Raw genomic sequence first — 24173 nt, 5'->3', positions numbered from 1 at the left:
CGTTTCGAGAGATGCGTGAGCTGCCGAGAGATCGTATGCGCTGAGGTCTCCGAGCTCGAAATGCTCAGTTGGACTGTGGTCTGGGTGGCAGAGAACCATGGGCCAAGTGACGGTGAACGAAGCGATTGCGCTCTTGTCCTCTGACAAGCTGAAAGAGCGCACTGAAGGATTGGAGAGTATGAAACGCCCTCTTGAGTTACTCATATCATTATCTAACCATACCAGATTTGAAGCACATTCTCCAGCAGAACAAGCGGAGTCCGAAGCTGTAAGACAGCCATGTCTCTTCTTCTCTTCCATGCAGCTGAATTGAGACACTAACCATTGGAATTTTCTCCCAGAAATGCCTTGAATGACAAAGCCTGCCACAAAATCTTCGAAGCCCTGTTCCGGTGCGTTTCGGTCGAGAAGTCGATCTTTAACCGGTCCAGCAGATCAAGCGCTCGAGGTCAGTCCACATCCCGTCTGCCACTATGTGCATCTGTCCTTCGCATCGCTGTAGAGGTGTCTCTACGCAATCTCCGGACGAAGTCTGTCCACGCCGTAATCGATCACATTATCCAGACGATAACGGAGCCCGGGGAGGGACTTTGGGAGGTCCTCGGCAATGATTATGTGAAGTGTCTCAGATCGTTACTGGAGTACCCGCCTCATGTGGAACATCTGGGAGAGAATGAATGGCTCGACACCGTGTCCTTTTGTTTGCGGTGTCTTAGTCTAATCGAAAACGAAGGAAACCAGTTAAGCATCCGAACTAGCCATCATTCCTCGTCAGAAATCCTGGATGTCAGTAGTAGTCGATCAACTCCCGTGAGGACATCGGGTCGCACTGCCACGTCCGCAAGTTCTCATGTCAACAAGGGCATTGTCGAAGAGGTTGTAGTCTGTATCCAGCTGCTTACTGCCAGCGCCAACGCCCCTGTTCAGGAAATTGCCGGAAGGATACTCAGCAGTCTTTCGGAGTATCTGGCGTCTTCTCCGCAGCATGGAAATGCTCATCAAGCAGCTTTTAAGGCAATTAATGCTGTTCTGATGAAAGTTATGTGTGACCAATGCTCTCTTGTTCAAGATTTCGTCCTGGAGATTATACCCGTAATTCGACGGCTGTGGACAACCAAGTTGTCCGGTTTAAAAGATGAGATCCTAATCACCATTATGATTTGCATGAACCTTCTGCGAAACAGCGCTCAATTTTCACCGGCGGAGTCAACTGTTGAGTTACTTGAAGGACTGGTTGACGTACTTCTCTCGGAGTATGTGAGACGCCCGGAGAGAGAAGTCTTGCAAATCGACGATCTAGTCTTCTATCAAAGCACTTTTCCGGAACGAGACTGGCAGGTTTTTGGACCTCGTCTTGGAAACCCCAGATCTGAGCACAATTGGGCCGTCGTTTGGGCAATTGCCTCTCTTTTGGCAATATTAGATGATGTATCTGGTAACTCACCAGCAGTTTCCGCTGTCAACGATATGCCGAATAAGAGACCGCGTCTTATGTCGAGAATAGACGACATAGTCCGCGATTGCATTTCTTCTTCCGGCACTAGGAAGGCTTGTGCTCTGCAACTGCTGCCATTTCTTGAGCATCGAATAACAATCGAATCCAAAGCATCCCTCCTTGAACGCCTGGCAGTGAATATAATGGATGATAATGCAACGCTGGCATCTTGGACGTTGTTGGCAATCTCCAGGTAAGTCCCCTATTCTTCAGGTCTGGCGCTGGTTAATGTCCAAGCCAGTTCTGATGTTTGGTTTTGGTGGCAGTATTGCGAGTGCCAAAGACGCAAAATCGCACCTTCTTAAGCCTTATTGGCAGCAAATATGGGATCTAGCTTCTCGAGCGTCGGTTTCCCATGTCACATCAAGAGCAGCTTGCATTCTAATGGAGACGCTTCTCCGCTTTGAGCTCCTAGACTATTCTGAGGTTACGGAAACAATAAGGTCGATGCTGTCGGCCGTGGATTTGAATGGTCCTTCTGTCCTCTGTGACTCATCTCTGATGCTCTGGGCAAGAATTATGAAAATGCGTATTCACACGGCTGCTGGTCTCGGATTGGACGCATCGAAGCAAATCTGTAACTGGCTGCGTGGGCTTTGGACTATCGGTATGATCTTATCCAGGTCACTCATTCAGCAGCTGCTTACTAAATTATGACTAGGCACGATCAGTGATAAGATACAAGCTGCCCAGATAGCACTATTTGCACGTCCAGCTAACATTCTCGACCTTCTACTCTCATGTACCAATAGGTCACCATCACCCCGGAGTGTTCAGTTTCGGGGACCAGCAGGTCCGATCTCCAGGGCCTGGTTCCGCTACCAGCAAAATCGGGACTTGACTGAATATCTTTTTTCTTTCGACGATCATTCCGTTCTTAAAGAGATCTGGCACGGCGAAGAGACATTCTTGTCCTTAGAGTCATCTTTTAGGAGCGACCCAAACGACGGAATCGTCATAGAACTGCTACAAGCGAAGACAGAGGCCTTTTCTCAGGCCTGGAGAGCATTGTGCGAAGAGAAAACGCATCATGTAACTGGTGACGTAGTCCAGATACTTGCATCTTCATGTGCTGTGACGGCGATTTTTATTGAATGTCTTCCCCAGCCACATGGCACTCGAATACAGCAATTGCGAAAAAGCAGCAGACGCTTGTGGCAGGAGATATGTGAATATGTTTCAGGAAGAGAGGACGCCACTGTTCAAGCTTGCTTGGATATCTTGTCGCCAATAATCTCTTCGGCTCCGTGCTTGAAAGATCCTGATGATCCTGTTTCAAGAGCCCTGGATGATCTTGCATCTCCGCTCGTGGGGACTCTTGAGGAGCGTCGACAGGCTCAGGAATCTGATCCATTCTCTTTGGAGCCCGAAGCAATGGATTTGGATGAAGCTCTTTCTATTCGGAATGAGACCCTGGTGCGGGATTCCGTCATCGGTCTGAATCGTGAAAATGTGCCTATCTTTTCCGACGTTGCTGCCTTTCAACGCTGTCTTACGATACAGCTGTCGATTTTCCATCTTGGCGGTGCTCATGGCAGCGAAAATGGGGACTCAGTGCAGACGTCGTTGGTTAGCTACCTGAGAACATTCAACGAGACGGACGCTTTGTCTGCGCAGAATCTCCTACCAAAGATCTTCTCTGATTCATCTGCACTGACTCGCACAGACGTCCTGGATATTCTGGAGCACTTTGCCGAGATATGTTTGCAGTCTTATCAACTAGAGCGTTGTGAAGGTGCTCAATGCCTCTGCATAAATCTGATGAAGTGTTTCGTGGATTTTTGGACAACTGAGGGAAGGGATCATTTATACGATTCGGCATCGGATTTATATACATGGTTCATCCAGGTGTTTTTGGGGAAGAGAAAAGCTTCTCCCCGAGTTCTCGTTGCACTTAGTGAACTCCTGGAGACGGTGATCAGTTCTAACCCGGCGTTTTCGATGGCTGACGACGGCCCTTCATCGCGCACAAGCTTGTTCCATATTCTCCAAAAGGGGGATATGTCGGTAAAGTTCAATGCTGCGAAACTTATCCCCAGTATATTTGGTCGATTCCTGCTAAGAGACCATGAAGTCATATTCGATGACGTTCTGGAAAGCTTGCCTACGGATCCCGATTGGAGTGAAGGCATAGCTTTACGATTGTATGCATTAGCCCAGCTAGCCTCCCGTTGGCATACTTTGCTCCGCAGAAGTATCTACCATATCTTTGAGACTCCTGGCCAAGTACCAGAATCTGCTCGATACGCCAGAAAATGCCTACGAGATGTTTCAAAAGCATTGGGATTACGAGACGCAAGGGAAATATTCCAGCTGTTTTCACCGCAGATCCTGTACACGTGGACTGAAAGTCAATCGATAAAGTCGATGCCTTTTACCATATTTGGGTATTCGAGCTTAAAAGAGATGCTAATAGACGCGCAAGATGAGCTTGTCGGCCAGATCATGATGCGTGCAAATGAACAAGATGCAATCGAGCTTTCCAAATGTCTCGGCAGATCCTTTACAGATCTTCTGACCGAATCGTTCCACAAGGCTGAGGCATACACAATAGCTCGTGATATCAGCATCCCTCCTTCACAAGATAGTCAACCAAAGGGAGTGGAGAGTCGGATAAAGAAACAACTTGGTACAGAGCAATTTGTGAGATTGGTAGAAATGAAGTTTCCCGAAACCGTCGCGACGCTATTCAAATCTCTTAGTCAGGAAGGGCAGATCGAGAGGGCCTTTGCAAAGCGTTCAAGCTTTCGTTTTGCTGCTGACACTTTGCGACGTATCACAGAGAAGAGCGCCTCAAGTGCGCTTCTTCCGGCTAGTCAACAGCCATCATTTAGGGCTCGTTATCTCCTGGATGAACTCGAATTTCTTTGCAAACGAGCCGGTTATGATCTCGAAACAATGTGGACGCCAGCGTTGGTGTCCTTCGTTTGTCGAATGTTGTTAGAGTCGATTCATCCTGCGCTTGGCTCGCTCTACGCTTGTTCTGTCCTCAGGAAAATACGGATACTGGTGTGTCTCGCCGGTCCCGTTATTGTTCAAGATTATCCTCTCGAACAGCTCCTACACGCTCTCCGGCCTTTCTTAACAGATTTTCACTGCTCTGAAGATGCACTGGGTTTATTCTGGTATCTTCTCGAAGCTGGAAAGCCTTATCTAACTGAGCGTCCGGGATTCGTCGCGGGAATTGCAGTGTCGACGCTTGTGTCGCTTAGAGACTTTCTCTCTTCGGTACCAGAAAGCACTACGCAGGAGAGCCAATTCAGGACTGTGCTGTCAAAGTCTCAAGAATTTCGCGAATGGTTCGGCGACTTTCTAGAAAGCTATAAGCCGTCTAACCTCAGCGACGACGTGGAGCAATCCTTTCGGAGAATGATACGATCGTCACAGAAGTGCAGTACGGCGGGAAATGCTAGAAAGGGGACCTATGAGAGTGAGCTTTTGCTCGAACTACTGCAGGACAGATCATCTGGCCGCAAACTCTTGAATGATGCAGCCTCAGATCTGGTTCTGTCCCTCCTGTGTAGTGGTTTCCAAATGCCTTCCGATATTCGCAATGATGTCCTAGGAGAAGATGAGGATGCTGCCAAAGGCACAGTAGCTGTGTGGCAGACTATTCAGAACGGAATCTCTGAAAAGGAATATCGGTTATGGGCTGCTCGAGTAATTGGGCGAGCCTATGCCGCAACTGGACAAATCAACGACGAGTTACTTCGAGAACAAGACACTGAGCTGTTCAAAGCTCATTCTCAGGTCCAGGTCACGGATCCTTTTCTTGCGTCTAAGGTCACAATTCTTCATATTCTCTGCGGCATTTTATCTAACAGCAATGGTCCTCATTTGGGACTTGTGGAAAGAACGCTGCAGCTCATCGTCAGCAAAATCGCCAGCTATCCGGACCTTGAACAGTGCGAACAGGCAATACCGCCTCCCCTCCTGAAGGCGCTTGTGTGGGCTCCATATCACTGCCCTGACATACGTCTTTCGCCCTCTGAAATCAGTGACGGTGGGCACTGGCCAAGCTGGGACCCCAAGCTGCCTGCCGCTCAGTGGGCGCGTGATCTTGCGTTGTCACTAGCAGCTGCAGCTGAAGATGATCCAGTCATCGGGCCACTAAGAAAAATCCTCTACACCGTTCCCGATCTTGCTACACGGCTTATGCCGTATATCCTCCATGACGTGCTTTTGTCAGAGTTTGAGAGTCATCAAACTTCGCGCCAGAAAGTGTCTGAAATATTCGGAGAAGTACTGCAGAATGTGGAGGAAACGACCGTTCCTCATGCACAGATAGTCATCAATACTATTTTGTATCTCCGGAATCAACAGAAACCACATGAAGCGACAATCGCTGAACGAGATGACTGGCTCGACATTGACTACAGCCAAGCAGCTTCAGCGGCGAGCCGATGTAGGATGTATAAGACGGCCCTGCTCTTCATCGAAATTCAAGCGTCTCTGTCAGCAAGCGTGAGTCGTCGGTCATCCATGGTGAAATATAGCCCTCCTCCAGGCTTGCTTCATGATATATTTAGAGCAATTGGTGATCCAGACCTCTTCTACGGCGTCGAGCAGGAACCGACCCTGGAGTCGGTGATGGAGAAGCTCGACTACGAGAGTGCAGGATACAAAAATCTGGTCTTTCAGAGTGCCCAATACGACAGTGACGTGAGATTGAAGGGCAATGGTAACACTTATGGGATCATTAAAGCACTCAATGCGACGAACCTTCAAGGCGTTGCTAGCGCTATGCTTTCTGCTCCTAGCAACTCCGGGGGCAGAGCTGCTTCACTCGACTCTCTTCTGTCAACTGCCATGAGTCTGCAGCAGTGGGATATTCCGGTCCCTCCATCACATCCGTCAGCGACTGGTGTCCTTTTCAAAGCTTTTCAGAACCTGAATACGTCAGGGGATAAGGACGAGGTTCTGATGTTTAATAATGAGTGTTTCCTGGAGATTCTAGATCATCTCACTGACAAGAATCGATCCGTGACCTCGCTTCGGGATTCTATGAGAGCCCTCGGCCTACTGACCGAAGTCGACGACGTCCTACGTTCCACGTCTTCAGAGCAAATGGAGGAAATGTGGGAAAGGATGACGTCTCGGAAAGCCTGGCTCCAGGCTGAAAGGTAAGCGTGATCTCTCCTGTAGAAATCTGTATTGGTGCTGAGCGGTTTCCATGTAGTTTCCAGGACATTGCGCAGATACTCTCCTGTCACGAGACTCTCTTCTCATCCATAAAGAACAGGGACTATTTGAAGTCATCAGCAAAATTGACGTCTCGGGACGCACAATTGTTGGAGGTGAAAACTATAAGGGAATCTTTCAAAATTAGCAGAGATCACGAGGGTTCTCAGGAATCATTGAAGTCTGCTATCTCCCTCTCAAAACTTGTGCAGCCTTGTGCTGCGCTGGGAATCAACATTGATGGAGCAGCGAAGTTTGACCTAGCGAATGTTCTCTGGGACCAGGGAGAGATGACCACGTCAATACGCATGCTTCAGCAATTGAACGAGAAGAATGACCTGCACAAGCAAACTCTCGCAGTGAGCCGTGCCGAGGCCCTTGCGAGCCTGGTAAGTCAAGAACTCATTTTCTTTTCGTTGTCTTTTTCCATAGCGGCAGTGAGAATCACATCTAACAATTTCAAGGGACACCATGTTGCGGAAGCACGTCTGGAGAAGCCAGAAACTATTGTTCAGGAGTATCTCGTTCCAGCAGTTAAGGAACTCAGAGGGAACTCTGAAGGCGAAGAGGCCGGTCGCGTTTTCCACCGGTTCGCGATGTTCTGTGACCAGCAATTGCAGAATCCAGAGGGCTTGGAAGACTTTCAGCGCGTCGAGCAACTCCGCGATCGCAAAGAGAAGGAAGTCCAGGCACTTGAGAAGATGATGGAGGCGGCCGAGGGCAAGGAGAGGGAATCGCTTAAAATGCACCGGACCAAGGCGAAGCAGTGGTTCGATCTGGACGACCGCGAGTACCAACGACTGAAACGCAGTCGCGAGGCTTTTCTGCAACAATGTCTCGAGAACTACCTTCTTTCTCTGAAGGCGTGTGACACGTACAACAATGACGCTCTTCGCTTCTGTGCCCTGTGGTTGGATAAGTCTGGTGACCCCAAAGCAAACCAGGCGGTGTCTAAATACATCGCGCAAGTTCCCAGTCGAAAATTCGCACCCTTGATGAACCAATTATCTTCTCGTCTGCTCGATGTCTCCGATGATTTCCAGGCTCTGCTCTCCGCCCTGATATTTCGGATATGCGTTGAGCACCCGTATCATGGCATGTATCAGATATTTGCCAGCAGCAAGTCCAAAGGTGGCAAAGGCCAAACGTCTCTCTCGCGTTATCAGGCGGCAGGAAAGCTGGTGGAGAAGTTGAAGAATGACCGGCACGCAGGCCCGACTTGGGTTGCGATTCACAACACCAACATCAGCTACGTGAGATTCGCTGCCGAGCGGTTGGACGACAAAGTCAAGAGCGGTGCAAAGGTGCCGCTGAGGAAGCTTGCTACTGGCCAACGCTTGGAACAGGACGCGACGACCCAGAGGCTTCCGCCTCCGACGATGAGGATTGAGCTTCGCGTCGACTGCAATTACAGTGATGTCCCGAAGATTGTCAAGTTTAGCCCAGAGTTCACCGTCGCATCCGGTGTCAGCGCACCGAAGATTGTCACGGCTCTTGCCAGTGACGGTTTACGCTACAAACAATTGGTAAGATGATGCTGTTGCGTTTGTCGAACGGCTAAAATTGACAGTTTTGTCTAGTTTAAGGGAGGTAATGATGATCTGCGACAAGATGCTATCATGGAGCAAGTCTTTGAGCAAGTCAGCAATCTCCTCAAAGACCACCGCGCCACTCGGCAGCGAAATCTCGGGATCCGGACGTATAAGGTGCTGCCGCTGACGTCGAATGCCGGTATAATCGAGTTTGTTCAAAATACCATCCCCCTGCACGACTATTTGATGCCTGCGCATCAGAGATATTACCCCAAGGACATGAAGCCAAGTGTATGTCGCAAACATATCAGCGACGTCCAGACACGGTCCGTGGAACAGCGGATCCGAACATTCCGCCAGGTGACGGACCACTTCCATCCCGTGATGCGATACTTTTTCATGGAGAAATTCAACAACCCGGACGATTGGTTCAGTAAGAGACTGGCGTACACGCGGAGCACGGCGGCGATTTCAATGCTGGGCCATGTTCTGGGGCTTGGAGACCGCCACGGTCATAACATCCTCCTCGATGAGAAAACGGGGGAGGTGGTCCATATCGATCTCGGGGTGGCTTTCGAACAAGGCCGCGTTCTCCCCGTCCCCGAGGTTGTTCCCTTCCGCTTGACCCGGGATCTGGTAGATGGAATGGGCATCACCAAGACGGAAGGGGTCTTCCGCCGGTGCTGTGAGTTTACGCTGGAAGCTCTGCGGCAGGAGTCGTACAGTATCATGACGATACTCGACGTGCTTCGCTACGATCCGCTGTACAGCTGGACCGTGTCTCCTTTGCGAATGAAGCGAATGCAGGAAGACCAGGAAGCGGGCGACGGGCCCCCGGTGCTCAACGGCACAGGGGGCAAGAGCAATGCCAACGAACCAAGCGAGGCCGATCGAGCGCTGACCGTAGTGGCCAAGAAACTGAGCAAGACCCTGAGCGTGAGTGCGACGGTGAACGAGCTGATCCAGCAGGCGACAGACGAGAGGAACCTCGCCCTGCTCTATTGCGGTAGGTCCCATTGGGAACTTTCTTCATACGATTTCATACGATGTGAGCTAATACAATTTCTCAGGATGGGCTGCTTACGCGTAGGCAAAGGCGCCGTCGTGTGCGATGATATATATCCTGATCTTCGTGGTGTCTACACGTTACGACTGTGTTGTTGTATATATGTACAGTATAGTACATGCTTTGTTTCAGGATAATAGGGGTATTTGGGGCTTTTCGTAGATCAGTTAAATGTCAGCCATTTTTCTCTTAAATATCTTTAAACTAGGCACTCCAAGAAATTGAAAATCGTGTTTCTAAGGGTATTTCAGAAGGATTGTAACAAAGCCGTTGACAGCTTAAATTTAATGGCCTAGGTATTAGCGGCTGAATTTAATGGCCTAGGTATTAGCGGCTGTAACTATACGCTGCGCTAAGTGACTTAGCAGCTGGCCCCCATCACATCGCATGGAAATTGCAGCGTCGCAATTGCACATTCGTCTGGAAACAAATAAGAAAAGACCCTTTTCTCCTTTCTCTTGTTGTTATAATCTTCATATATGCCGTTTACCTATAATATATAGTTCCGTCCTGAGGGTTATCGCCTTGTATATACATTTCCTACATCATGGCGGGGCCTCCCAAGGCGCTGATTCTCATGGCCGACTATGGCCACGATCCGACGGGTGAGTGAGCTATTCATTACAGCTTGTCGATGAGAATTGTCTTGGATTTGCGCTAAATTATGTTCTTTTCTTTTAGAGACTGCCGTGGCTTTTACTATTTTCAAGGATGCGGGCTTCGACGTGCAATTCGCGACGGAGACGGGCAACGCGCCCAAATGCGATGACCGCATGCTGTACGGCGTGACGGGGAGACTACTTGTGAGATGCTCTTTTCTTTGATTCTGTTTTCAATTCTTTTTTTTATTGTTCAAGACTGTGTTGCGTTTGCTAATATTATTCTTCTTGTTTCTACCCAACGACCAGGGCGCCAGCAAAAAGGCAGTAGAACAGTACCACGCCATGGTCAAAGACCCTGCTGCCCAGAAACCGCTCGCCTGGTCGGATCCCAGCTTCTCGCTGCTCCATTACGACCTGCTCTACTTCCCCGGCGGCCACGAGAAGTCCGTCCGGCAGACGATCGACTCGGCGTCGCTGCAGAGGCATGTCGCCGAGTACTTCCCGCAGACGCGGAAACCGAGTCGCAAGACGGTGGCGGCCATCTGCCACGGCGTGCAGACGCTCTCGTCGGCCACGCTGCCGGACGGGAAGAGCGTGCTGCACGATGCGACGACGACGGCGTTGCCGGGAGCGATGGAATCGGGCATCTTCTGGCTGACACGGCCTTTCCTAGGGGATTATTACAAGACGTATGGGAAGGGGACTGACAACGTGGAGACGATCGTATGTTGACTGGCCTTGAATCCCGCTGGCGTTGGCTAACTAACTAATTCGCTGGACAGGTTAAAAAGCGATTGGATGATCCGAAGCAATATAAGAATAGCCTTGGACCCAGACCGTGAGTTTAGTTGCAGATATACTACAGTTTTTAGAAAGGCATCTGACTCTCTTCAGGTTCATCCACGAGGACAAAACGTACAACTACATCAGCGGCCGGTTTCCGCCTGATACTGCCCTGCTCGCCAAGAGGACTGTCGAGTTGGTGAAGCAGGTCTACCAGTCATGATTGTACTATTATATTGATCGACATTTCGAAGTAATTGGGATGGATTGGAAGTTATATCCATGCGACGCTATTGATGTCGTACCTTCCCATAATTGTTCTTCTTCTACGACATAGAATTTTCTGCATTAGAATGTTAATAATCATTAATTTAATTCTATTTATTAATCGTAGATAATTGAAATATTCTTACTTGTCCGCGCAGGTTTCCACCTGCCATCTATTTCTATTATTACTCACGGCCTAGAACGCGCTGGCCAACGGGGCGGATTAAACTCGGCCAAGCCCGCAGCGCAACCAGCTTTTTGTTTTATCGCATCACTACGTGTTCTCTCGCTACTGCTCGTCCTGCGCTTTGCCACAGCAGACAATAGAACACCCTGCGCCATGTGAGACGACTATTTCTTCTTCTGAGGCTTGCTTCCGGCGTTCGTTCGCATTGGCGTTATGAGCTCCTACCGAATGAGGCGTTTGGGGGTAATACATGCTGATCAACCCATTCAATACTAATCCTCGTATCTGTTGTCGAGTCAATGTATTGCAATTAGCTTGGTTGTCGTTTTCTGCAGACTTTGCTTTTGCTCTTGGGGCATGTATTTGTATTAAGGAGTAACAAGGCCTTTTTTTCCCTGGGTTATTTCTTGATATCGGGTTCAGTTTAGGGGGTTGTTTTCGCCTTCTTTTTCCTGTTCTTCCTACGTCTCTACTTGATTTAAAGAAATGGCAGCAACAGCAGATCCCTCATCCCCGAATCGAGGCATCGTCGTCTTTTCTGGCGGCAGTGCGGCCAACAGCCTGGTCGACGTCTTCAGCGCCGTCAGGGAGAGCAAGCATTGTACCCTCAGCTACATCATTCCCATCTCCGACAATGGCGGCTCGTCCTCGGAGTTGATACGCATCTTTGGCGGCCCTGGAATTGGCGACGTTCGAAGTAAGCGGCTGATCATTGACTGTTACTGCGCTGCATCAAGCTGACCGAGCCTAGGTAGACTGGTGCGGTTGATTCCGGACTCGCCGCCCAATTCTGAACGCGCCGCGATTAAATGTCTGTTCAACCATCGACTGCATCCCAGTGCATCTGCTGCTCATGACGAGTGGCAGTCCATCGTCGATGGCACGTCTCCCCTGTGGAAATCCATCACACCGGCAAAGAAGGAGTTGATCCGTTCCTTCTTCAACCATCTGAATCTCGAGATCCTGAAACGGGCTCGTCCTCCGGCGTCGACGTTCGACTTTACCTCCGCCAGCGTCGGGAATCTGTTCCTGACAGGCGCGCGGCTGTTCACTGGCAGCTTCGAGAGCGCTATCTACCTTCTAGGCAGCATTTGTGGTGTCCCATCCGACACCGTCCGGGTGATTCCGGCGATTAACTCGAACTTCTCGCACCACATCTCGGCGTCATTGGAAGACGGTTCGGTGATCGTGGGACAGAACAGTATCTCACATCCCTGCGAGGCTCCGGGCTCCCCGGGCCAGTCCAACAGGAGGCCAAGCCTCCTCCCGGCAGACGGCGACGACGAAGACTCATCCTCCGATGGCATTTCCTACGAAGACGACCATCTTCCGGGCTCGCTCCCCAGTCTCCGGAACAAGAACATCACCTTCAGCAAGGCCAACACTGAAGAACTCCCCTGCCGGATCTCCCGCATCTGGTATATCAACCCTTACGGACAGGAGATCCGCCCTCCGGCAAACCCGCGCGTGCTGGAGGCCCTGCGAGATGCGCAGGCTATCATCTACAGCATCGGCTCGCTGTATACGTCCATCATCCCGTCGCTCATCCTCCGTGGCGTCGGGGAGGCCATCTCCACCAGTCCGGCGCGGCACAAGATCCTGATTCTGAACGGGTCCCTGGACCGGGAAACGGGGCCGTCTTCCAACCCTTTCACAGCCGTGGACTTTGTCGAGGCCATTGTCCGCGCGGGCGAGGAGAGTCGAGGGAGAGGACTCCATGGTGGACGCCGTCGCTACACCGACACGGTCACAACGACGCTCGCCAACGGCACCAGCGCCAGCGCTAACGGTACAGTAACAACAACAACAGCAGCAGCAGCACAAACCATACCCGCAATCGTCGAACCCCTACCCTCCGCAAGACCACTCCCCTACACATCCTACGTCACACACATCCTCCACCTAGAAGGGCCGGGCACACCAAAAGTAGACCGGGAGCGCCTCGCGGCGATGGGCATCGAGACCCTCCGCCTGTACGGACGCAAAATAATGTCCGAAGACGGCCAGACGGTGCTGGGCACACAGTACGATCCCACGGCGCTTGTGCAAGCCCTGGAGGTCGTACTGGGGAAAAAGGGCGATGCGATGGTCCGCGGCGGCCAGGGCGGAGGCGTCAGCAGGCGGAATACGTTGGAGGGGTCGGGGAGGAAGGAGAAGCGAACAGAGCAGATTAGTTGAAGACATCATAAACAAGACCAATAAATAATAATAAATTATAATAATGATAATAATCATGATATCATGGTAATGATACTAATATTATTCCATCTTGCGGAGTTTGTGTTGGGTTGGGTTGAGTTGGGTTGGGTTGGGTCGTGCACATAAATAATTTACGGATGAAGAGTCGGTTATAGATGTCTGGTTTGATGGCACTTCTAGAATCTAGCCATTTAATCTGGAATGTTTGAATTTTTTTTACATCATTACTCTGTGCGCCGTTTGCATAGATTACAGATTATAGAGAAAGGGCACACACTTATACATACAATATGGAGGATAGATTAATAGAGGAAGAATCATTTACTGGAGAACGAACAGATGGAAAATATAGAAGATGAATCTAATACATCAATCAGGTCAGTCATTAATATAAGGGGAGGATAAAAGGAAGGGGGGGGGGGGGGGGGAAAAAAAGTCCTGCAGTGGGTGGTATCTATTATTATTTACGTATCTATTATTATTTACTATTAACTATCATTCATTCATTCATTGCATGAGCTGTTGCTGTTCATTAAAGACACTACCAGAGCAAGACGCCATTTCATTTCATTTCATCTTTAATATCCTCCTTTAAAACCCCCAAACGCCGTAAGATGCAGTCATAGTTCCATATCTTAAGAACATTGGAAAAAAAAAGGAACAGATGTTCTATGAAGAAGAACCTTTCTCCTTCGTCATCAGCTTCAGTTGTAACGGAACCAGATCTCTTTTCGGACCCGAAGTGTCCCTCCGTGAGAGAGGCTTTCGACAGACGGGACAATTTCCCCGTGGCCCCTTGCGAGACGATGTCTCTGCTCGCTCTTCGCCGAATCGGAGCGTCTCCATGATGCATTTGTGGCAGAATAGGTGGCCTAGTTGGGAGTGAGGAGGTCAGCATGTGCAGAATGCAGAGGGGGAAAAAATTATAATTCTAGAGCGTACCGCATATCGTGCTTGTTGCGTCGGTTGGCGTATCCATGCACACCGGGCATTTGAAGGATGTCAAGATGGATCGTCCCTTCCTCTCTTCGGAACTGGACTGAGCTTTGACTGCATCCTCACGCTGTTTGCGAGTGCCTTCGTCAGAGCAGATTCGTCGTTTACTTCTGTCAGGTCGACTGATTCAATACCGTCGATGTCTATATTTCCAGCGGCTCGAGCAGTCGATGACGATGATGCGGAGGAGTCTGCGGCCGGGGTGCTATCACTCGGCCGTCGTCGCTTAACGCCTCGAGGTTCGTGAACCGGACGTGATGATGGCTGTCCTGACGACTGCCCTGAGGGAGGACTGCTTAACACTTGGATATATTCCGGTGAGCGTCTTTCTCCGGGTGACCGGTCTGAACTGGTTGTCAGATCGACGATCGTCGAAGACGTTCTTCGCTCCATGTCACACTATGATGCAGGATGCAGGAATGCTAGAATTGACTGGTAGAAGCAAAACACCCGATGGAGTTGAGGGGAATGATGTCAATTCGTCGTTTAAAAGCGTGCTTGTATATGTCGCGGTAACGGACAGCCAGCTCGTCCCAGGAAATTGAAATTGTAAGTCGTCAAGGTAGGATGAAGAGATTACCAGAAACCTGACTATGTCGCATCACCATCAAATATCTCAGCGAGAAGCAATGATATCGAACTGTATCGGAACGCTTCGATAAGCCTGGAAGTGAGGCCGGATGACGGCAGGCAATGTCCAGGAGATGAGTGCTTCCAAGTGCAGGAAGCACTCTAGACCCTCCAACAAGTGGAGAGGGGAGAGAGACGAGATGCTGTAATCGGACGATTCTCGACTGCTCAACGATGCTCCATCTGGTGGCGGGACAAAGCACGGCGACGCTTCTATCAGCACGCGATCAGCAGTCAATTTGGACGATTGCGGAAGGCGGTGAGGCTCGGCCGGCGGATAAACCCCGTCGTCCCGATTGGCCCGCGCATCGCTGCCTCAGGCGTCATCCGAACTTCCGGCATGCAGCAGAAAACTGATCGCATCGATCTCTCAGTTGCCCAGACAGTTTGGCCTTAAGGCTTGACTTTTGACGCAAACCGGATCCAGACCGTTCTGTCTTTTTGTCTTTGCGCCCTTGCGCATCGACCGCGCTGCCATGACTTAACTGGCGCTGGGCTGCTCTTCCTCCATGTTGCGGTATCCGGCGCATGCTCCTCCTAGGGGCATTGCGCGATCCTGCGCACCGATATCACGGCCACGCTTCCTCCCTTCACAATTCCTATTTCCAAATGGGAGGGTGCTCTTCGCTCGATTGTCGACTGCTTCGGAAGAGAAGCCGAAACTCACGACCCTTTCAGGTATGTCGAATCAGACAGTCGAACGCCGTGGCAAGACGCTGATGATCCCAGTCCCCTCCAAGCCCAGGTTCAACGAGATCGGAGTGCAGCAAGTCAGCGACTACGTGCACTCGCAGATTTTCCTGAACAAACCGAATCCTCCAGACGAAAAGCTCATAGCCTTGGCCAAGGACCATCTGTCACGCCATGATCTTTTGGGCAAATCGCAGGAGGCCTCCGAGCCCATCGCGTTCGACTTGCCACCTCTGAGTGGCCAGACGTTGGACGAGCACTTTCACAAGTTGGGCATGGATTCCTCCGAGCCGTATCTAAGCTATGCAAAGAGCTATGCCCTGGCGAATATCCCTGACATGCCCCGAAAATGGGTTAGGAGGAGTGGATGGACCAAATACAATAGCGACGGCACCTGGGAACCGGTGGACGCCCCGGACGAGCAAACGTTGACTTTTGATACCGAAGTCATGTGGAAGGAAACTACTTTCGCCGTCATGGCGTGCGCCGTCAGCCCGACAGCGTGGTACGCATGGCTGTCACCCTGGCTGCTAGGGGAATCGGAGAGCGATCGTCATCTCGTCCCCCTGGGAGATATGTCGAAGCCACGCGTTGTCGTCGGCCATAATATTGGGTACGACCGCGCTCGAGTTCTGGAGGAGTACAACTTGCAGCAGTCGCGGAACTTCTTTCTCGACACCATGTCTCTTCATGTGGCGGTCAACGGAATGTGCTCCCAACAGCGCCCTACGTGGATGCGACATAAGAAAAACAAAGACTTGAGGGATAAGATCGCAAAGGAGAGCAAGTCGGTCGAGCTCGCAGCGCTGCTGGAGAGCAAGATGCTCGGCGAAGAAGAGGAGGAGTTATGGGTAGGGAGAAGCTCTGTGAACTCCCTGCGCGATGTCGCCAAGTTTCATTGCGGTGTGACGATCGACAAGTCGCAGAGAGACTATTTCGGAGAGCTTGACAAGGAAGGTATCCGGGAGAGACTGGAGGAGCTGCTGGACTACTGCGCCGCCGACGTTGCAATCACTCACCGCGTCTTCAAAAAGGTGTTTCCGAATTTCCTCGAGGTCTGTCCCCATCCGGTTAGCTTTGGAGCACTGCGACATCTTTCCTCAGTAATCCTGCCGGTGAATGAATCGTGGGAGCAGTATATCGAAAACGCCGAGCGGACATACCATCAACGACTGGATGACGTCCAACGGAAACTGGTTGAGCTCTGCGAGGAGGCCTTGAAGGTGAAGGATAACCCGGCCGTATACCAAAACGACCCCTGGCTGCGGCAGCTGGACTGGTCTGGCCAGGAGATCAAGATGGTCAAGGGCAAGAAGAAGGGAGATCCTCCGCGCCCGGCCGCTAGACAGAAGAAGCCTGGCATGCCGAAGTGGTACAAGGACCTCTTTGCCACCAACGATTCAAAGATCAACCTGACTGTTCGCACGCGGATAGCGCCCATCTTGCTCAAGCTGTCTTGGGATGGCCATCCGTTGATCTGGTCAGACAAGTTTGGCTGGACCTTCAAGGTTCCTCTGAACCAGGCGTCGCAGTATGACAATCAAGCGGTGACTCGTTGCGACATGTTGGAAGAGACGAACCCAGAGCTTCGCGATGACCGGAAACATGTCTACTTTAAGCTGCCACACAAGGACGGACCCCAGGCCCGGTGTGTTAGTCCGTTGGCCAAAGGATACTCGCAGTATTTCGAGAATGGAACATTGTCTTCGAAATACGCCCTTGCTAAAGAAGCGCTGGAGATGAACGCATCTTGCTCGTATTGGATCAGTGCACGGGACCGGATCTTGAGTCAAATGGTCGTCTATGAAGAGGACGTGCAGGGCCCTAAGAAAGACGGCAAAAAACTGGGCTTCATTTTGCCCCAAGTCATTCCCATGGGGACCATCACTCGGCGTGCTGTGGAAAATACGTGGCTCACGGCCAGTAATGCCAAAGCGAACCGCGTCGGGTCCGAACTCAAGGCCATGATCAAAGCCCCTCCAGGCTATGTCTTTGTCGGTGCCGATGTGGATTCTCAGGAATTGTGGATCGCCAGTCTTGTGGGAGACGCTCAGTTTCAAATCCATGGGGGCAACGCCATTGGCTTCATGACGCTGGAAGGCTCCAAGGCTGCTGGAACTGACCTGCACTCGCGGACGGCTAAGATTCTTGGGATTTCTCGGAATGACGCCAAAGTCTTCAATTACGGGCGTATCTACGGCGCTGGGTTGAAGTTCGCTGCCACTCTGCTCCGCCAATTCAATCCGACGCTATCGGACAAACAAGCCAGCGAAATCGCGGCAAAACTGTACAAAGAGACCAAGGGTACCCGTACCACTCGTAAGATGTTGAGTGACAGTCCTTTCTGGCGAGGCGGCACTGAGTCGTTCGTCTTTAACAAGCTTGAAGAATTTGCCGAGCAGGAGAGGCCTCGAACACCGGTCCTGGGCGCTGGAATTACGGAAGCCCTCATGCGCCGCTTCATCAACAAAGGCAGTTTCATGACTTCTCGAATCAACTGGGCGATCCAGTCGTCTGGTGTGGACTATCTGCATCTCCTGATCATCTCGATGGACTACCTTATCCGGCGGTACAACATCAACGCCCGCCTGGCAATCACGGTTCACGACGAGATCAGATACCTCGTGAAGGAGGAGGACAAATACCGGGCGGCCATGGCGTTGCAGGTCGCCAATGTCTGGACTCGCGCGATGTTTTCGCAGCAAGTGGGCATCGACGATCTTCCGCAGTCTTGTGCGTTCTTCTCCGCGGTGGACATCGACCACGTTCTCCGTAAGGAGGTCAACATGGACTGCGTGACTCCTTCTCACCCGAACAAGATCCCTCACGGGGAGAGCTTGGATATCCATCAGCTTATGGACAAAGGCCATGAGGCGTATCTGGATCCGTCCATCGAACCCGTCTCGCCACCTGCCCCGGAGAAGTATTCCTACACGCCGCGGAAGTCGGTCATGTCCTCCCTCCAGAACTCCGACCAGATTGCTTTCATCAAGGCGCAGATTACCAGCGACGACAAGGAGCTGCGGGAGATCATCAAAGAGGCGATGAAGTCGTCGTCGGCAGACTCCAAGTCAGGGTCGAGCGTGACTACGACACGCTCCCGCAAAGCGACGGCCAAAGATGCTGCCGCGCCGAAACCAGTCGCCGCTGAACCGCAGCGGGCCATCCTGATGGAAGTCCAGCCCAATCTGTACCACGACTTCCGGAACCCGTCGCAGGGCAAGAATATTGGCGCTGCCAACAAGCAGAATCCTTTCACCTTGTCCAAATACCCGTGGAAACCGCGTCCTTCGTCTGCTCGGCTGTAACGGCCGACAGGAAGGCTACCTAACATGAGATGACATTCTTTTCCTTCTTCGGTGTATATTTTTCTCCTCTCTTTTCTTTGCCCTTTCGATCAATCTTTCGTCCACGGGACCTTATTTCTTCTCAGCGCCTGTCTTTGAACGATCTATCTTCTCTATTCCCCTGTTATCGTATGGCGCCGACTATTGTCTCCATATCCTTGTCACATTATATAGGTATTATATACTGCATTGGACCGGCGTCTGGCTTGCTTAGTGGGATGTGGGTATGTGGATGAATGGATGAATGGAATGGATGAGTGTTGGATGGTGTGTCACTAATCAGGTACCTATTCCTATTAACCAACGTGTACTGTACGTGTACGTGTATGTAACTAGCCATGTCTGTATATCTATCTATCTATCGATTTATCTATCGATTTATCTAATGTGATCTGTTCCAAAGTAATTGTTAGTCTGTACTGTTCTAAACTGTATGTACAGTACAGTGTCTGTCAGTCACTACCTTTTTTTTTGACGACAGACAGACAGACAGACAGATAGATAGGTAGGTCCTGAGATCGAGATATAAAATCAATGAAATTAATTAATTAGGTCCCAAACCAAAGTAACTAAACTAAGCGACTCATCATCCTGACTGTATGTACTGTATGCACATACGTACATACATTACAAATCCAGTCTTGACAACAACAGTCTTCTGCGTTCTGCCAAATTGCGCCAATATATGATATGTACTGGTTGATTGAGATCCTAGATCCAGCCTGAATGAAAGGCACGATCAGGATCAGGTCAACTGGATCTTCCCTCCACCGTCCGGTAACGGCACTCGATACAGTGTGAACGGCTTGGCGCGCCTGTCCACTCCGCCCTGAACCTTGGGTATTCTCCAGAGTTGGTTCTCTGTGAAGTATAGATATCCCCTACTACTACCACTGCCAGATGAATCTTCAGAGGAAGAATTCCTCAACGACACCACGCTCATCGTGTCCGTCCACTCGATGCGCGGGTCCCGCACAAAGGTCGCCACGGTGCCATTTTGCGGGAAATAGACGTTGATCGAGTTCGTCTCGAAACTGCCGCAGTAGACGTAGTCGTTCGAGTCGGACTCGAGGCCGTCGCTGACGCCCTTCTGCGTCAGTCTCGTCACGGACGCGGCGGCCAGGAGCTGCGCCGTCGGCGAGGTGTGCTCGCGCAGTCGCGCCGTGGGCACCGAGTACAGGTATCGCCCGCTCACGACGGTCCAGTACAGCGTCTCCCCGTCCGCGGAGAGCGTGATGCCGTCGCTTCCCAGCGCGAAGTAGACCGGCTCGCCCCAGATGGTGAGGTAGAAACCTGGTTCTGGGTGTACCCAGAGGAGGTTGTCCAGGTGCCGCCAGGACTCGCCCGTGCCGAGGTCGACTACGATGATGCCGTTGCGGCCTTCGTTGCTTGAGTCTGTGATGTAGGCGATGCCCTCGCCGGACTCGGTGATGTTGGGCCGGAGGTCGAACCGGATGTCGTTGTTGTACTGTGTCGATGGTGTTAGCGAAGCACCCTCTACTTTGCGCAATTTGATGGTTTGATTTGTACGTACTGAATCCGGGTATGACACATTCGGCGGGAACAGGATTGTTTTGAACACGGTGTTGCTGGCCAGGTCCACCCCGATCAGCTTGGGGCCGCCGTACGAGGACAGCAGCAGGGTTCCATCTGGCAGGGAAACCCTGCCCGTGTCAAGGATCCACAGTCTGTCCTTGGGGTCGATGACAACGCTTTGGACCCCAATCAGGTAGTCTCGATAGTTGGCGGAGGTCTGTACCTTTGTGAGCGATATGTCCAGGTCAGGAATAAGGCAACTAACCATAGGATTGGTAGTATAGTTAATGGGCCCCCCAGGAGGCGAATTCATCTCCGCAGAGGGATACGGGGTCTCTGTCGTGTTGCCTGTCAGTTCTGCGACTTGGTATTTCGTGTCGTTGGCATCCAAGCCGATGGGATAATTGGAGAACATGCGGCCAGTGGAAGACACGGCGATACCTGCATAAGAGACCATCAGCTATGCAAGTCATTCTGCTGGATGAGACAAAAGGCATACCGGTAGGCCACCCATCATAGTAATAGTGAACCGGCTCCAGAGGGGGCCCGTAGACAAGAGGATCACGCGCCTGGCCTCGAACCGGGTGAGGGAAGAATGGGTTTGGAATCCAGCCGGAAAGCAGCAGGGTGAGAGAGAGTAGCTTCATGTTGACCATATTCTCCTGTCTGATTTCTGAAGAATTGTTCGCTGATGTGCACGGAGTACTACCACAACCAAGACGCAGTAGATGTTCCATCTGAAAAAGAAATGACAGGAAATCGTGAATCCTTATGCAGCTTGCTGCTTTGTTATTCGCCTGATAGGCAGCATCTGTTCCTTGGGAGTTGCCAACCAACTAGGCCTAGTATGGGACATGGCTGGCTAGGTTGACAGAATGTCTTCCGCCAGTAAGCCATTGGTGACTTTGGAGTGCCCTGCAGAATACTCCGGAGATGACTTTATGGGCTGGATATTATCAATCGTAGTTCAGGACAGTCGTGCAGGAGCAGTGTTGAATCACTGTAAACGGCAGTTGAGGGCATCAAGTAACTCCAACGCATGGATATTCCAGGCCGCAGATCATGAATAGCAGAACATAATGCAAAGCAGACCACAGAACCTGATCTTCAATACAATTCTGCAGCGCGTTATCAAGATTGGTCTATTGTAGACGGATGCTTACGGGCTTCGAGTGCTTGGCGCATGCCCGACGGGGGAAGCAACGTCTCCACGCGGGGAAGAACCGTGGGATGAAAGCTGTTGCATTTGACTATTGGCGACAGTCTGCCTGTATTATTGGCAATTCAGATTGACTTAGCTGTTAAGCTTAAAGTCCCAAGGTTCACGTTCTTCCTGCTTATCTCTTTTCGACTTAGACATGGCCCTAGCGCAAATGTTCCAGGTCCACGTCCCAATCCGGGCTGAACGTCGCTGGCTTTTGTTTCATCACCGCAGCCTGGCAGAGGGAGGAAGGATGCATTGCTTGACATTAATATCGTTATCAGCAGGCCGTCTTGACCATGAGTGTCTACTCCCATGATTATGCCGCGCCATCGGACCAGATCGATGTCGAGGCGCAACCGCATTCCCCGCTGCGTGACGTCGAAGACGCAGCCTCCCCGGACACCTTTCTAGCCAGAGCCAACTCTGTCAGCTCAGTCAGGCGACGGCTGAAGAGGTCCAACACGGCGCGTTCCTACTACAGAGAAGGCCTCAGCCCCGATCACAGCTGGGAACCAGGAAAGGAACCGGGCATCGACCCCAAGAAGCCTCTACCGCCAGATGGCACCGAGTGGTCGTCGTCGCTGCCGGTCGATCTCCACAAAAGATGCGAAATCACGGTCGTGGACTTCTCTCAGCACGAGATGCGCCAGTACGTGCTTGACAACGACACGCTGGAGCAATTCCTGCAGCGAGAGCGAGAGCCCTGGGTACAATGTCGCTGGATCAATGTCAACGGGTTGAGTTGGGACGTCATTCGGATTCTGGGAAGCCACAAGAACCTGCATAGGCTGGCCATCGAGGATCTCATGCATTCGCACAACCGCACCAAGGTCGATTGGTATTCCGATCACGCCTTCATCGTCCTGTCGCTCCAGAAATTGGTCACGCTGCGCAGCGGCGATGAGAGTGATTCGGAGGACGGTAGCGGTGAGGGCCAGGACCGCAATGGGAGAGACGACAGAGACTCTGTTCTCAGCGCAAAATCACTGAAGACGCCCAAAGAGAGCAAAAACTGGTGGGTGATCATGGCCGCGCTCGGAGATCTGCTTATCCCGCGCAGATTCAGGGACAACCACAAGGGTCCTGGTGAACGTCCTGGCAGCGTGGAGAGTCTATATGATCGAGGGGCGCATCAAGGAGATGTTCGTCAGTTCCGGCCTCCGCACAATCGGAGTCTGCAGCGCTATCGAGGGGGACCGAACGAGGAGCGGATTGAATTCATGGAGCGCCATGCCGTTCTCGCCTCGCGAGGCCTGTGTGTGACGCTCGAGCAGGTGTCGATCTTCCTTAGCGCCGACAACACGGTCTTATCGTTTTTCGATGCGAGCGCCGGTGACGTCGAGGCGCCGATTATTAAACGTCTGAATTCGCCAGAAACCATCCTACGGCAGTCGTGCGATGCCTCCATGCTGGTGCAGGCCATTCTCGACGCCATCATCGATCTGGCGATCCCCGTGACGATGGCCTACCAGGACGTAATGGGCGACCTGGAGGTCGCAGTCCTGACTGACCCGAACATCGAACAATCCAAGAGCCTCTATATCCTCACCTCAGAGATCGCCGTTCTTCGGAACGCTATGCAGCCGGTGGTGGCCGTCATCAACGCTCTCCGCGATCACCGGTCAGAGCCTGTGAGCACTCCGGGTTTGGCCACTGTCAAGTCCGGTGTGACAGCAAATCCCTTCTTTGCGCCATCGTCGGGCAACAACAACTCCGCTTTCATGGGGACTGCGCCTCCTAACCTGAAGAGCATGGGCGGGTCGACGGTGACGATCAGCGCCATGTGCCACACGTACCTTGGCGATGTTCTGGATCACTGCATCACCATAGTTGAGGGATACGACCAGATGAGGCGGTCTGCTGACAACATGATCGATCTGATCTTCAACACTATCGGTATGCCATACAATCGATCTCCTTCCAGGAAATCACTGTATGAAGTTCTCTTAGGCTAATTAATCTGTTTGGGTAATGGCAGGCGCATACCAGAACGAGAGCATGAAACAGCTGAGCCTCGTGACTTGTTTGTATCTTCCTTTGACGTTCTTGACGGTCTGTAAGCCAATACTAGCGATCCATGAAATATGCTGACATGGTTTTTGTGCCAGGGTTACTTTGGGATGAACTTCGTGGAATTTAGTGGCGTCCACGAGCATAGTGATGCGTATGTCCACCATCCTATTAAATTAATAACTCATTGAAAAAAAAAAAACTGACAAAACAAACCAAAACAGCTACTTCTGGGAGATAGCCGTGCCTTTCGTTTTTGTTACGACCGTCTTGCTGATGTGAGTACTTAAGATTAAAATGAGCCGAGCGGCCAGCTAATGCTGTTCCGTCACAGGCGCGACAAGATTATGCGATACTTCTTGAATCTCGCCCAGAAACGGCTCTTCTTCAGTTCGCGGAGACGGAAACAGAGGAGGAAGTATACCAAAAAGTCGTAAATTACGATTGA

At 51.3% G+C, this 24173-nt stretch overlaps 6 protein-coding genes across 6 annotated transcripts; 5 read left to right on the top strand and 1 right to left on the bottom strand.

Moving 5' to 3' along the window:
- Positions 1-97: 97 nt before the first annotated feature.
- On the top strand, positions 98-9298 carry T310_3196 (Non-specific serine/threonine protein kinase; the record flags this gene model as incomplete). Its single annotated transcript, XM_013473942.1, has 10 exons — positions 98-176; positions 226-268; positions 342-392; positions 435-1688; positions 1762-2102; positions 2157-6618; positions 6675-7065; positions 7141-8202; positions 8257-9214; positions 9279-9298. 10 exons carry the CDS (start codon positions 98-100, stop codon positions 9296-9298), a joined length of 8661 nt encoding a protein of 2886 aa, XP_013329396.1.
- A 523-nt stretch (positions 9299-9821) lies between these two features.
- T310_3195 (uncharacterized protein) lies at positions 9822-10882 on the top strand (the record flags this gene model as incomplete). Its single annotated transcript, XM_013473941.1, has 5 exons — positions 9822-9879; positions 9956-10077; positions 10183-10599; positions 10659-10714; positions 10771-10882. 5 exons carry the CDS (start codon positions 9822-9824, stop codon positions 10880-10882), a joined length of 765 nt encoding a protein of 254 aa, XP_013329395.1.
- A 717-nt stretch (positions 10883-11599) lies between these two features.
- On the top strand, positions 11600-13291 carry T310_3194 (UPF0052 domain protein; the record flags this gene model as incomplete). Its single annotated transcript, XM_013473940.1, has 2 exons — positions 11600-11810; positions 11865-13291. The coding sequence occupies 2 exons, from the start codon at positions 11600-11602 to the stop codon at positions 13289-13291; spliced, it is 1638 nt and encodes a 545-aa protein (XP_013329394.1).
- A 1821-nt stretch (positions 13292-15112) lies between these two features.
- On the top strand, positions 15113-18936 carry T310_3193 (DNA-directed DNA polymerase; the record flags this gene model as incomplete). Its single annotated transcript, XM_013473939.1, has 2 exons — positions 15113-15197; positions 15617-18936. The coding sequence occupies 2 exons, from the start codon at positions 15113-15115 to the stop codon at positions 18934-18936; spliced, it is 3405 nt and encodes a 1134-aa protein (XP_013329393.1).
- Positions 18937-19720: 784 nt separating this feature from the next.
- On the bottom strand, positions 19721-21158 carry T310_3192 (uncharacterized protein; the record flags this gene model as incomplete). The annotated part of the gene is made up of 2 exons (XM_013473938.1): positions 19721-20952; positions 21011-21158. 2 exons carry the CDS (start codon positions 21156-21158, stop codon positions 19721-19723), a joined length of 1380 nt encoding a protein of 459 aa, XP_013329392.1.
- An 853-nt stretch (positions 21159-22011) lies between these two features.
- On the top strand, positions 22012-24162 carry T310_3191 (CorA family metal ion transporter; the record flags this gene model as incomplete). Its single annotated transcript, XM_013473937.1, has 4 exons — positions 22012-23648; positions 23694-23771; positions 23950-24003; positions 24060-24162. The coding sequence occupies 4 exons, from the start codon at positions 22012-22014 to the stop codon at positions 24160-24162; spliced, it is 1872 nt and encodes a 623-aa protein (XP_013329391.1).
- Between the last annotated feature and the right edge of the window lie 11 nt (positions 24163-24173).

Source organism: Rasamsonia emersonii, assembly GCF_000968595.1.
Source record: "Rasamsonia emersonii CBS 393.64 chromosome Unknown ctg1118621760056, whole genome shotgun sequence".
NCBI classification, from domain to species: Eukaryota; Fungi; Ascomycota; class Eurotiomycetes; order Eurotiales; family Trichocomaceae; genus Rasamsonia; species Rasamsonia emersonii.
Note: the sequence above shows the minus strand (reverse complement) of the source record. Positions and strands in the feature narration are given on the sequence as shown.